Source organism: Mugil cephalus, chromosome 19, assembly GCF_022458985.1.
Source record: "Mugil cephalus isolate CIBA_MC_2020 chromosome 19, CIBA_Mcephalus_1.1, whole genome shotgun sequence".
NCBI classification, from domain to species: Eukaryota; Metazoa; Chordata; class Actinopteri; order Mugiliformes; family Mugilidae; genus Mugil; species Mugil cephalus.
In genome coordinates this window covers 5692476-5706507 of record NC_061788.1, presented here as the reverse complement: position 1 = coordinate 5706507, position 14032 = coordinate 5692476, and the positions used below count along the sequence as shown (strand labels likewise).

Genomic DNA, 14032 nt, shown 5'->3' with positions numbered 1-14032 from the left:
GGGGGGCCGGGGGGTGGGGGGGGGATCCTGTCAGATGCTGCTGGTGCAGAACGGTGGAGGATGTGCGAGCTAAAACCACTGACATGTGCCCACGGGCCTTGGAAAGCAAACACCGATGAGGACGGCCAGCGGATCCAACGGCAGAGCAGATCAAAAGCTCAGGCGCGCCGCGGAGAAACGGTGATCTCTCGGGATGAGGACAGGGGGCCGAGCTCCTGGCTGCAGATGCACCGGCGAATGCGAGGACCCAACGAAGGGACATCTCTATATCTGACATCCAGACTTAATAAAAAAAAAAGGCCCCTTTCTCCTCATGACACCCAGTGAGACCTGACTGGCAATGAAAGCCGTAACAATGACGGGGAAAGGGGGGAGAGTGGACATAAATGTAAACATGGATGCTGCTCCGTATCCAGTGCATTAGCGATTGCAGCACCTGCGCTTGTTGGCGGGTTTTGTGTTTTATGCTTTCACGCTGCCGGGGGTCTAATGCATGCGAGACAAAAGAGAGATTACACTGGGAAGAGGGATAAAGGGAGACACAGCCCAGGGCAAAAAATATATATATATATAAAAAAAAGGGGGTTAATAAAACTCTGACGCTATGGTGTGACCACCTTTGCGAAGAAAACAAGAAGCGGTTAAAGCTATAGATGGAAACGCGCATTAGCTCCGGGTACGTAGAAGCGAAAGCACAAAGAAGGCCTTTCATTTACAGGGGGAGGAAGGAAGCTTTTAAAGGCAAGAATGAGACGCATGCAAAACACACGCCCCTCCCTGCAAAACAGACAAATGCATACACAGGCCCCCCTCTTTAGGAGCCTATAGGGATGCCTGACTCAGAGCGCTGGCAGACACGCCGCATTGTAGACGGTGTTGGCTGGTGACTGCGATCAGGTGGTCGGGGGGGGGGACAACAACAACTGCGGGGAGAGGGCCGAGGCGGCCTCGGAGCTAACGCGCGCACATGTGCGCCCAGCTTGATTGCAGCGAGAGCGTAGCCTCCCTGCTAGGCTTGGAGGTGGTTCAGCGCAACATCTGCTAGGATACTCGCAGCAGGAAAGCGGCGGAGAAGCTGCTCCGGGTGCCGGGGTCTCGCTCTGAGCTTTGCGCGTTGAGCGAAAGAGAACGGAATCGTCCCGGCCTGCAGATACGAGATCAAACCGGCAGCTGCGGAGCGAAACCGCGCCAATTACCTGCAATGATCTGTGAACACCGGTTTGGTGGGGAATTCATTTGACCTAAAACGTTCCTGCTCGTGTTATTCCTCTTCCCAGGTGGGGTTTAAGAGCCAAATGGCCGTCGGATCTGAGTGTATGTACAGTCTACGTGTGGGAGTTTGTCCACAGCTTCATTCGTGGTAATCGTATCAGGTGTGAGGGGAGCTAAAAAGGGGCGTCCGACGGATCGCCATGAGATTTCTAATGAGGTTAAAGGTCACGCTAATGAGGAACTTGGAAATCTGCAGCTGAGGTCAAAGGCCAATGGCCGAATGTCCTGCTAATGAACGCGTTATGATCGCAACATTGATTTAAACAACTCGTTTCGTGGGATCGTAAAGAGCAGAAAGAAACCAGTCACGATGATTGATCGTGATCAATGTTCACGCTGGAGTTTTTTTTTTTTTTGGGTGGGATCCTCATTTTAGGCTTCATGTCCCTGGCTCACCCACACACGTGCTACTCCCTCGACAATGAAATAAAGACGCGTCAACTACGCTGGCAGAAATAAGCAGGAGGAAAGAAGAAGTGACTGATTAAACGAGGAATCAGCGTCCGCTTTTTTTTTTTTTTTTAATGCTTTCATAAAACGACTCGTAACAACGTCTTACAAAAGACGGATGAATAATTTATTGCTCTGGAATGCCACGCTCTGCAAGCAGATTCCCGTGTCATGTACTTGTGTCATTACAACTACTAATACTACTAATACTTCCCTCCCTCTCAGCCCCACATGATTTCATTAGGAAAGTTCGATATTAAACGTTTTTTTTTTTTTTAAGCGTGTGCATCCAAACCAGTGACGATTCGAATTAGATGGCGGCTGTGCATGTGTTTACACATATAAACATTTATTTCACTTTAACGTATTTCCACCCGTTCTGCTCGACACTCATTAAATCCGAAGTGAAATGACCAAAGCTGAGGGAAGAGAGGGGTAGCGGAAGCAAACGGGAAATAATTAAGTTATCACCTAGTAAGACAGGAAAGAGTAAAAAAGCTGGCCCTAATTGGACCAGTGTCTGTCCAATTAGCTGACTTATCATTTGGCTTCAGGCCAGATGACACAGTTAGTCAGTTTAAATCCTCAAGGGCTGGAGAGCGTCAGTAGAGAGGACTATTCTTTAACGTTGGCCAGTAAAAGAACGAGGAAAATCTTCCTGTATCGCATGTATATTAATAATAATACACACATACATACATAAAATTAAATTAGTGATGATACTTGTATGTTTTGTATTATTAACCCAACTCCCAAAGACACCGAAACACACTTTCCACTTAAGCGTTTCCTATTTGTCATTCCACATTAGCTGCTATTGATCTGTTATTTAATCCCATCAATTGTAAAAAAATGACTTAAACACTTTAACCACAAACGTCCACAGAGACAATAATAGACCATTAGAGGGAAGAAACTCGTACATCAGTGGGTATGACTCAGTCATGACCATGAGGCGGGGAACACTTAGATCTGCCAAGGTCATAGCAACGTTATTCTCCCCGATGCTGCTAATATGTTGCACACAAGTCCATAATAATAAAGACAGCAAACCTAAACTGTGCTATTTGTCTTTTCTGTCTCAGGGCAAAAAAAATTGAAAAAATAATTAGTTACTCTTGAGCTGTTAAACAACTGACTGCTAAGTGCTCGGGGAGCTGATAACAGCATGTGAAAAGCAGTCGTGGAGATGAGGAAGTGGGTTTTTCACTTCTTGACCTGAATATTCAAACACCCCCGTTGGCACTGGACAAAGAAACAAGCCAGCACTCAAGTTCACAAGGAGAAAAAGAGGGCAGAGACTTTGTTTCAGCAGCAAAAAAAAAATAAAAAAATAAAATACATATCCAGCCTGTGATCTCTACCAACTTTTTCGACTTTGTTTGCAGCTTTCACGGGCGCCTTTTTTTATTAATCGGAAAGTCAGACACATGAAGCAGCTTTAGCACATAACTGGTTCTAAATTCTGATGCCGATACTGAGGTCTTGTTTGCGCTCCAAAGCCGACATTTGCCTCTGGCACTGAATAGTTTGCATCTTCAAGTCCAAACTTGTCTCGTTTTTTTTCTTCTTCTTCTTCTTCTTTTTTCCCCTTAACAACATTTTTTCCCAACTTTCCATCTGTAATCCACTTACGGAAAGCGTAATTTTTTTTACAGCAACAACTAGTTCTGTGCAGCCGCGTCGTAGGGTCCTGAGAGAACCTTTGGGTGGATGCAGAGAAGCAGAGGTTTCCATAAACCACAGCGTGCAGCTGTGCTGTAACTATCCACACGAACACGAATACAAGAACACGGTATTAAAACAAAGCGGCAACTCACGATCGGCCGAATATGTGAAACATGGTCCAGCTGAAGCTCTCGGAGCTGGGTCCTCAGAAAGCTTCTCTTTGGGTCGCATTCCTCACGAGCGAGGCCGGCCTCAGTGTTTTCTGGGACTATTTTTGAGTCTCTGGGAACGTGGCTGGAGCCTCTGCCCTCTGAATTACACCGCACCGCTCCCTAAGGATGTCTGTTGCTAGTAACACACCCCTCTCCACATCCCATTTAAAAAGACAGCGCTGTTATGTAGGACAAGCCTGCCCATACTCCCATGTAACATTACACTGGGATGAAGTAATGCACGAAAACTGCTCAGAAAAAGAGGCTCGGACGTTTCCAAATGACATAAATCTATTTAAGCAGCTTTTTTTTTTAAAAAAAACTGTCACGATGCTCAAACGCACGCTCGCAGTCGGATTTAATGACTGTATGTGTAGCACATAGTTTATCCGTAGCATTCACCTAATGAAAACCTAAATATGAGCTGAAACAACAAATTAATGGGTGAAAGGTTGAAGCCTGTTATAAAGTTATTACAGTGCTACTCTTGGAAAACAGCATCCATATTCTTCTCGCTAAACCGAATCCCTGGGATACGCGGTTCCTCTGTCATCATCAGGTCTGTCTCCGCTGCTTTTTCTCACACTGACACAGACCCTGAATTGGCAGCCAGGAAGTCAGCCCTCCCTCTTTTTTTTTTTTTTTTCCCCTGTAGCAGGAAACAATGGGTCAGCCTTCAGCACCAGGCTCTGTGGGAAAATTCTGGGTCCTTGGCTGGAGCGTAGGACGCGAGCAAACGAGAGGAGGGGGAAAAAAAAGAGAAAAATGAGGGAGGGAGGGAGCCGCAAACAGAAGAACGATGGAGAAAATGAGGCCAGCCAGGTTTCGGAGGGAGCCGTGCCTCCAGATGTGTCGTGCAGCCGGCCCGACCCCGGCGAGGGGAGACCGATGTCACGGGCCGAGACGCGCCGTCGAGGAAGACGCTTGAGGCTGACGTTTGAGCGCCGAAAGAAAAGAGACAGAGCCCCAGAAATGTCATTTCTCGTGAAATGATTAGATGGGAAAACGGGTCCGCTTCGGCATCGGCTAGTTGAAATGTTTTCCTGAGCGGAAGGAGAGTATCATAACTCAATCGTTTAAGAGTCCGCAGAAATGACACAGGAGCCATTATGCAAAAGGACTCGAGTGGAACTCAACAGAAGCCGCTAGCATTCATCCAGCTCAACAATGGAATTCATTGTGAGCGGCGCAGCGGAAAAGGTCTTTACACCCCATTATAGGTGCACCGGTTCTCCAGCGCCCAAACAATTTAAGCATCATTTGGAAGGTGAAACTGGAGGAGGTTTAATGTACTTGTTCCTTGTGATGCAATGGATCGCTTGCTCTTATCTAGAGTAAACAGGCACGCATGCCTCGCTGTTCAGGAGAGCGGCTGGGTAAAGGTTAACTACAAAGCCAAGGCAAAGCTCTGAGACTAAACACTCTGGGGGATTTCCTCATTCCTCCGGTCTGGGCCACGATAGTATCAAACCCCTCATAGAGTTGTTTGGAGTGTGACTGCTCCCAAATATAACGTGGGACGGGGGCAGCGCCATTGTATCTGTGTCTATTCAGAGTTGTTTGCGATCGCTGCGGCAGGAAAAGGAGTTCAGAAAATCTTAAATCTATTCAGTGAGAAAAAGACGCTCTGAACAATGGCCCCGGCTGCACACGCATAGCAACGCGACTCACTTACGGACTGTTTTGGGTTTGTGGTCCGTGTGAATTTGTGAGAAAAGTCCATGACAACTGCGTGCAGGTCATGAGCTAAGAGCGTGCACCGGTAGCAGCAGCACCGGTAGGCTAACTGCCCGTCTAATGGCAGCCCCCTCCCCCCCCTCCGTGAGGCCTCGCCTCTCAGACGCAATTCCCCTGCCACCCACTAACCTGTTTAATAAAGCTCCAACTGTACGTAGAGGGGGTAAATAAAGGGAGGGAGGGAGGGAAGGAAGGGGAGAAAAATAATCAGTGGATGCAGAACATTCCAGGCAAGCTTCCACAAGTCTGCGCCGCCGAGGAGAAGTGGGCGGTGGATGGAGGGAGAGCCCTGGAGACGCCGTTGGACATGGAGAAAGGGAGGACATGGAAGTAGAGGACGTGGAAGTAGAGGCCAGAGGCGGAGAAATGAAACTAAAACTGGTGAAAAGACGAGAGAAGAGGGAAAAAAAGAGAAGCTCCGATGACTAACTGGTTAACTAACGCGTTTTATTGCACCTCTGCTGCTAAATTTGAAAGGTGTGTTCTTCCAGTGAAGGTCAGGGAATAAAATATATACACAGAGTGAGAAGCAGATTTCCACAGAAATAACAGTATGATTAATATATATATATTTTTATTTTATCGTGGGCGCTGATATGGCACATTAGCCAGCGGAGTTCTTCTATTGCTTTTTGAAAATGTTTCCATCACTGTAAAACAAGTATAACAGCAGAGATTCATTCTTAAACAGTTTCCTGTGGCACTCAGTTTCAAATCCATTCATTCCAACTTAAAGTCCTATTATATGTATTATATACGCCGATCAGCCACAACATTAAAACCACTGAATGACATTGAAAATTTGGAAACTTCTGGACCTGGATGTTACTTGGGCATGCAGCACCCACCTAAACCAGACCAGTATCTGTGGGATGATCCACAGAGGCCCCTCCCCTCAGCCCACACCACACTTTCCGATGAGTCACAACTGTTTTGGAGACCTACACAATGTTATGAAGGGTGATTCTGAACGTCGCGGCCGATCGGTGCGATACAATAACAATGAAATAAAGTGCCGAACGTTGCTGGCTTTATTTTTTTATTTTTTCAATTCTCTGTGTTCTCTGCGCGGCCCTGAGTCAACAGACGTTAATGAGAGCACACAGTGTCAACTGTCTCCGACCTTTAATGTGTTTTGCGAGCGTGTTTAAATGTCTAGTCGGTTTACTGTCAGGATCCAAAATGCAGTCAGAGTGGAGCCCGATCAATGGGGTTTTTATGCCGCCGCGCAGCGGGTCAATAGTGGCTAAAAGTGCGGTTAAAAGATCAACGTAATGCAAAGACGGTGTCTCTGCGTCTTCTACCAGGAAGACGAGTGAGAGGAAATGGGAGAGAATAAGAGGGCATTAGTGACCCCTCCCCTCCATTCCATCTTTCATTCCCCTACAGCCTGCCCTCCATTTCATTTTCCTAAAGCAGCTTACTGTAGAGAATCAGGCACACAAATAGAACAGAGGCGAACCAGGAGCCGCGGCTACGGCGCGTTTGTTTGGCTAAAAGAAACACACAAAGACAAAGAGCGCGAGAGTGGAAGGGAAGAAAGGGAGAGACCTGTAGGACTGAGGCTTGAGAGCTTTACTCTCCCGTTGTTTCTATTGACTCGGCGCCGCAGCCTTCGGGCCAAGAAGAGCAAATGAGTGATTCAATTATTGACAACGCACAGTTGCTTCCTCATGAGCATATGCTCCTCTTTCATCCTCTCGCAGGCCGGGCTGAGGAGATCCAGAGTAGCTAAATGACTTCCGTGCGCTCCTTCCACCGCGTTTCAGTCACAAGCGTGAGCTATTTGGAGGCCGGTATCCTAACCTCTGGTTCGCATGACACGCATCGTGTATTTCCAAAGCATTAACCTCGGTGAATAAGGAGGAAATTACACATTTCGGTAAAAGGCTTGACATTCTCCCTGCCTTTCATGCTCTAAATGCTTTTCGGATTAATCATCTTTTTGACTAAAGCCAGATAGATTCGAAGAGTAGCAAGTAAAATTGTGTTACAACCATCTCGATGATGATTAGAAACAGGAAGGGAGCGGCTAATGCAACAAAAAAACATAATAAACTACTAAAATAAACTAAGACATATTACATACTGTGTCTTGTAGAACAGATGTGTCTCTAAAATAGTCAATTTCAGCTTTTACATTTTTAAATAATCCTGTTCATATTTAACATTTCAATCAGGGCTGGGGGGTATGACCAAAAATGTATATTACGTTATTTTCTAAAATTCTGACGGCATTACGGTATATCACAGTATTTCATTTTTTTCATGCATAATCACATTTTCTACTGGTTGACAGAGGAATTGATGCAGTCAACTGACTAAGGATGGACTATTTTAGTGTAATGATGAGAAGAATGATCCCACACGATTCGTAAAACAAGTTTGACCCCGTGTTAGTGCTGCCTGCTGATGTGGAAATCCAGGGACATTTACAGTTCAGATAAAAAAAAAGAATTAAATGTTGTCAAGATGAAATGAAGAAACAGGGACAATTATGGTGTCATTTATCTTGACATATTTATCCATATTTAAACTGCTATGTCTGTAATGTCAATAGAAGCGCAACCAACTACCGTAATAACTGTAGACTGCGCGCAACATCTTTTTCTCATTCATTAAAAGTTAAAATTGGGGACATTTTTGGGGGCAGCTTTAATCAGGGGGTGGGGACATCCAAAATGGGGACTGTCCCCAGAAATTGGGGACGTCTGGTCACCCTAAAAAACTTTCGGACATTTCCATCTTCACCACGAAAATGGTACGTCCTGAAACAGCTGCAAATACATCTATATCATAACGAAACCGAACACCGGTATCCAGCATGAACCGGTAAACTGCCCTAATTTCAATGCACCAAATTTGGAAATGCATGTTTCATTCAAAAGTCATACTAAGATAACTACCTACAGACATGTGCAAACACCTGTGCGTGCTCAGTGTGTTCGCATTCGTGCAGTCAGGATTACACGTTGCTTCACCAACCTCCGTCTCTAAACCAGCAGTGGTCCAGACCTCTTGCCCCCTCCCCCCCCCCCCCCCCCCCCCCAAGCCGTGCAGCCCCTGGGTGCAGCGTGTTACGGCCCCTCCCCTCTACATGTGTCTGATCAAATGCTCTGCTCCACTTCATCAGCTCTCAGTAAATCAATGGACATCGCAGAGATGATCCGCAGTATGACGAGCGCTTCCAAAGGGACTCGGAAAATGATGTGAGGAGACAGGGAGGCTTAGCGGGAAAAGCCGGCGCCGTGCAGAGCATTCGTTATTGCATTTAACTTGCAACACCCGGATACGTCTGCGGAATTATTACACAAGTTCGGTCCAGGAGTAGGAATTAAGAGCAGCAATCTGGAAGGTGAATGAGCATTGCATAAGAGGTTTAGTCATCCACAAGTAACTAGTACACAAAAATACTAGAGCATAAACAAATGCTCGCTCTTGGCCCTGTGATGTTCTCCTCCTTCCTCCTTTCGCTGTGTCTTTTATCTTAAAGCATGTCTTCCTCTCGCTGCAGCTTCATGTTTGCTGCTCTGCTCTGCTTCCTTGTCTAGTTAGCAACCAAAAAACAAAGATTACAACACAAATGCACGTCTGAACGTAGAAGGTGAACGAAGCATAAATATGTGGAGAAACATTTGCTCACGCATGCAAGCAGAAACAGCACCCGAGGCCCCCCTCCCCTACTGTTAATGCACATAAACATACGCCGAGGACACGGAGAGCAGGCAACAATCAAGAGCCACCAGCTGAGCTCCGGCGCTGAAACGTATCTACGCGCCGCAGTAAACAAGCGGACTTTCTCCCATGAAGCCGCCTCCAAAGGGACATAAACATTTACCTGGAACCAAATTAAAAACTCTTCCTCCTTAATGTAGCAGGAAGTTCTGGGCGTGTTGCCGCCTCACCCGTTCATCAGCGCTTTCTAATGATGCAAATTAAAAACCGAAAAACTCATCTGGAGTAACTTAATTCCAGTCGATGCGTCGCTGCTGTTTGATTTCACGCGTGTAAGTGCCGCGTAAATAGTGCGGCCGCGGATATGTCCCCCCAAAAAATGGAAAAAAAATCAGGAATGAGGATCCGCGCTGTCACACGCGGGACCTCCCTCCCTTGGGGTGTGGATGAAGTGACAGCTCACCACGGAGAACAGCTCTCCCCTCATCTCCTTTTTTTCCTCATTACAATGTTTCTGCAGTTAAATAAGACTCACAAAACTCTCAGGCCACGCACCTCCCTTTGGACTGCTAATTGCCTCCGACACACTCGCTCGGATCGGGAACGCCAGCCAAACAGAGCGGCTGACCTCACACTGTGGCCCAGTCATCTGATTTGCGTTAGCTGGCTGCCCTTCGTCACACAGGGCCAGCTTTGTGCGGTGGTGGTGGTGTTGCTATATTTATTAGGATGTGGTCAAAACTCACAAGCAATAAAAACATCCGTGCGTAACCGTCTCCGGGGGGTTTTCGGAATAAATGCAAAGCTCCGAACGAGCTGGGAGTTGAAAGGAATTATATAATAATGAGTGAATGTGTGCAGGGTGCGTGTGTGTGTGTGTGTGTGTGTGTGTGACGACTGTGTGTCCAGGGAAGCATCCTCCCTTGCATTGTCACTGATAGCGAAAAGCAAAGAAGAAGGCAGGGAAGAGCGCAGCTGGAGTATAAACAGCGCGCAGAGGCAGGGGAGCGTAAACAGTCTCAACGAACGCGTCCACATTCCTCCTCACGGACATTCAACAACAACAGCAAATTAAAAATAAAAATAAAAAAAAAGAGGGAGAATCTACCCCACTCACCCAAAAACCCACCGCACACACACGCACACACACACACAAAGGATGGCGAGTGACATGTGAAAAGCAGGATAACACTCACCAGGCATTGTCAGAATCTCACAGAACAATCGAAGGCGGGCAGAGACAGAAACCGAGGCTGAGCCGGAATAAGAGGGGGGAGGGAGGGAGGGAGGAGGGGGGAGAAAAGAGAGAGGCAGAGATGGATGAGGGCAAAAGGCGGCTTTCAGAGCTCCATTTTTCTTTTTTTTTTCCTCCTCTCTCTCCCCCCGCTGCCGATGCAGAACCGCCGCTAGCCCTCCTCACTTCCTTACTTGTGGTCGTCTTCCGCCTCCTCCTCCTCCTCCTCTCCCTGACTACGTCTCTCTTTCCTCCCGCTGCTGCTTTAAGGCGAGGGGAGGAGAATACAGTGCTCTCCCTCTCTCCCTCTCCCTCTCCTCCTCCTCCTCCTCCTCCTCCTCACCCTGCACAGAGCATGCCCTACTTCCTGTGTTGTCTCCGAACCGGGACGCGCCGCTCTCCTCTGCTGTGTTGTTTCTCTCGCTCCGCATGAATGAATTTAAAGGAGGCACTTGACTCCGATTTGGGGGAATATTTGTCACCCCCTTTTCCCTCCTCCCCCCCTCTCTTAGCAACTCCAGCGAAAAACCCCTCTCCCTGTCAGTGATTGACTGCACCTCCCATCTCTGTCTCCTTGCGCAGGGAGGAGCCTGCGTGTGTGTGTGTGTGTGTGTGTGTGTGTGTGTACGGTGGGTGGGGGGGGATCACATGTGTGTGTTGTGCAGCCTAGCTTTGCCCTGCCCCCTGTGTGGCTCCGGTGGGAGTGTGTGCTCTTTGTCCTGTCAACTCTGGTGTGAGGTGTGCAGCTTTCCCTTTTATTTACTTATTTTTTTGGAGCTAACCAGGTGTCGTATGCGCTGCCAAACCCGCACGGTCTCCGATCAGCTGGTGCGACCAGGACACACGCTGAGGCTCAGACAAAAAAAATAAAAGTGACTCGGCCGAAAGGGGCCAGCCAAGGGTTTGGTTGGTGGTAGGGAGGCTGGAATGTGGGTGGGAGGGTTTTTTTTTTTTTTTTTTTTTGCCACGCTCAATTTAAGCCTGGATTGGTAGACTGGGGTGAGTTTAAGGCTATTTCTAGAGCTTACACACTAACAGAGCTGGCACGGAGGGGTGTGTGGGTGTGTGTGTGTGTTTGTGTGTGTGTGGGAGAGGGGGGGGCACCAATAAACCAAGGCAGCTGTGGACATCTGGCTCAGAAGAGCAACGGCCGCTAATCTGCACTCCCTGCACGTCTGCAATGATGTCATCAAATATGACATCACCCTACCCCTTGATTCTCCTGCACACATGACACACACACACACACACATAGATTAGTGCATGTGAAAACCAAATGACCACACAACAGGGTGTGGAAGAGGTTAGAAACACTGGAGTCCAGGCTCACACCCTTTCTAAACAAGAGACGGCACATTGTTAGCGTTCAGTAGCTTCCTGTTGGACACCTGTTTCCTTCAGAGCTCGAACTCGCGTGTTTCTAAGTGCCAGCTGTTTTTTTAAGAAACTCTGCGTCGCCTTAAGAACTGAATGTGTGTTTGCAGGGGTCAAGTGAAAACCACTGATTATCGAATGATGGTGGCACCTGTCGGTGGGCGGGGTGCACAGCAGATTTTGTGCCTGTGTTCTAGTGCTCGGGGGGGGGGGGGGGGTTCTTTTATTGGTATGCAGCGGTCAGCAGCATTATCAGAAGTGGTTGAGGGGAAGGATTAGCGGTGAACTCACGACAGGGTCACGTAGCAGTGAAAGCGGCGCAATCTGATCCACAGGACGAGTCACCGCGGCTCAGATAAGTGAAAAAGTTCACGGTGCCTCGGATAAAAAGTGCACGCACGGAGTATCGCGGTTGGTTTTGTATGAGGCTGCAGAGCCGCGGATCGGTCAGGGTGCCCCCGATGACCCCCGCCTCCGCTGAAAATGCCTCCAATGGACGCGTTAGCTTCACACTACCCTTGCTGCTGCCACGAGGACGTGCTTATTCTGCAACAACGCTCAGGTGGAAAGTAATACACACATAAATACGGCAGATAAAGTATTTCATATAGACGCAGAAAAACAATGATTACAGATTATGTCAAACACTTTAAAACTACTTAGCTGCTGTTCGGCTGCGGGAAACCATTTCAATTTAATCTCAGCACGGCCTGCTGTGGATTATAGATTAATTACTTATTCAGGTCCAATCCGGAGCAGCTGCTTCGCAATCAAAGAGGACGACGTTGTTGGCGTCGTCGCATCTGCACAGATTGCGGCAAAGATATTAAACATGTGCGATGCGTTCAGTTATTAGCGGCGAGTCCGAATAGCATCTGACAAACAGTTTGTACTCCCACTGCCTCCAGATCTCAGAGAAAATGTGATAATTATCAACACGTATTTAAAAAAAAAGTGTCAAAGAAACCCTTCCTGCTGGTTTAAGCTGCACAAAGGGTTTTGTGTAGTGGTGGAGGAACGTTGAGGATGAGACCTTTTTTTTATTATTATTCTTAACTGAGCTTAATGAGGGTTTTATCAGGAAGTCTTCTTCGTTCCTTACTTCCAGTCCATTCACATATTTCACCCCCCTATTACTCTGTCGGTTTAAAATCTAAGCGGAACCTCCTTTTTGGTTCACTTAATCCAATTAGGTGAGCCTAAAGCTACAACTTCTCTCACTTCCAACCAATCGCTAATCACTCTCGCTTTTATCCGTCCAATTAGCTGCACCTGTAACGCGCCCGGTTCCAGATCTCACAGCTGATGCCAACATTCAATCACCACTTTTCCATCGAGACTCCGTTTAGGAACATTTCAATTTAAATCTGCGTTATATCCATAAACTGGTCACTCGCAAATGAGGAAAATCAAACGTCCAAGGCTACGTTTCCTGTTCTTCACCAGCTGAGGTTAGATACGACAGATTTGAGGCACTAATTAAATTAGCTGTCACGTGCAGCTCAAGCCTGATATAATCACCGCGGCCTCATTATGTAACGCAGAGGCCGTCTAATTATTAAAAAGATCTGCTGTAACGTTCAATATTACTCCCTTTCTCCTGTAAACACAGACCTGCTTAGAATTCTCTCAATGTAATCTTTGAAAACATGCTGTTCTATCTCATAAAAAGGACAAGAGCACAGTCTGAGAGCAGGAAGCTGCTGGAGAGTAAATGCACAGTGAAAAGACTGAACCGAACACAATCCAGTTTACAAGGACAGCACTCAGAGAAGATGGCTTTTTTTTTTTCCGTCCTGAGATCTGTCTGGTGCCATCGCTTTAGAATGGGTTCCTCTGTTTGTAATTCTCTGTGAAATGAACGTGAATTGGAAAACAACGAGCAGCGTGAGCAGGGACTTCAGGAGGTAGTCCAGCAGACAAGTTTCTGACCGCCGGTTGCAGTTTAACAACAGTTATCTTGAAAGCATAAATTGGTGGCAACAAAAGTGGATTCTCTGAATTGAAAACGCCTTCAGCAGTAGCCATCCACGCTCACAGGTGGCGCTATCGCTGCTTTTCTTACCTTGCAAGAGGAAATAAATGTTGGTAAAGTATGAATTCGTGATGTGTGATGTGTTTACTGACGTATCCAGAAATAGCTGTTTGTGAGTTCATCCACCGATCAGCCAAAACTTTATGACCACCGACAGGAGAAGTAAATAACATCTTATCACAATTCAGTGTTCTGCTGGGAAACTTATGGACCTGCCATTCACTCATGTGGATGTGGACATGAAGCCCCCACCTACACGAAACCAGACACTCCCACCCCATAGCAACGACACTCCCAGCAGGATGCACACACACAAAAACAGTTGTTGCTCTGGCCTCCAATCTAGATCCCAAACTGATCAAGTATCTGTGGGCC

General features: G+C 47.2%; 1 protein-coding gene across 12 annotated transcripts in view; it reads right to left on the bottom strand.

Moving 5' to 3' along the window:
* Nucleotides 1-14032, bottom strand: part of LOC124997051 (disabled homolog 2-interacting protein-like) — a 152713-nt gene that overhangs the window by 42006 nt on the left and 96675 nt on the right. The window contains exon 1 of one of the 12 annotated variants that reach the window (XM_047570569.1): nt 10211-11742. The exons of 10 other annotated variants lie outside the window; for them this stretch is intronic. Coding sequence is in view for 1 of the 2 variants with exons in the window: in XM_047570568.1 (XP_047426524.1) it covers nt 3543-3565 (23 nt within the window). In the remaining variant the exon portion in view is untranslated. Of the gene's footprint in view, nt 1-3542; nt 4197-10210; nt 11743-14032 lie in introns of those variants that run through there. One more of the 12 variants, XM_047570568.1, reaches the window with a different exon arrangement.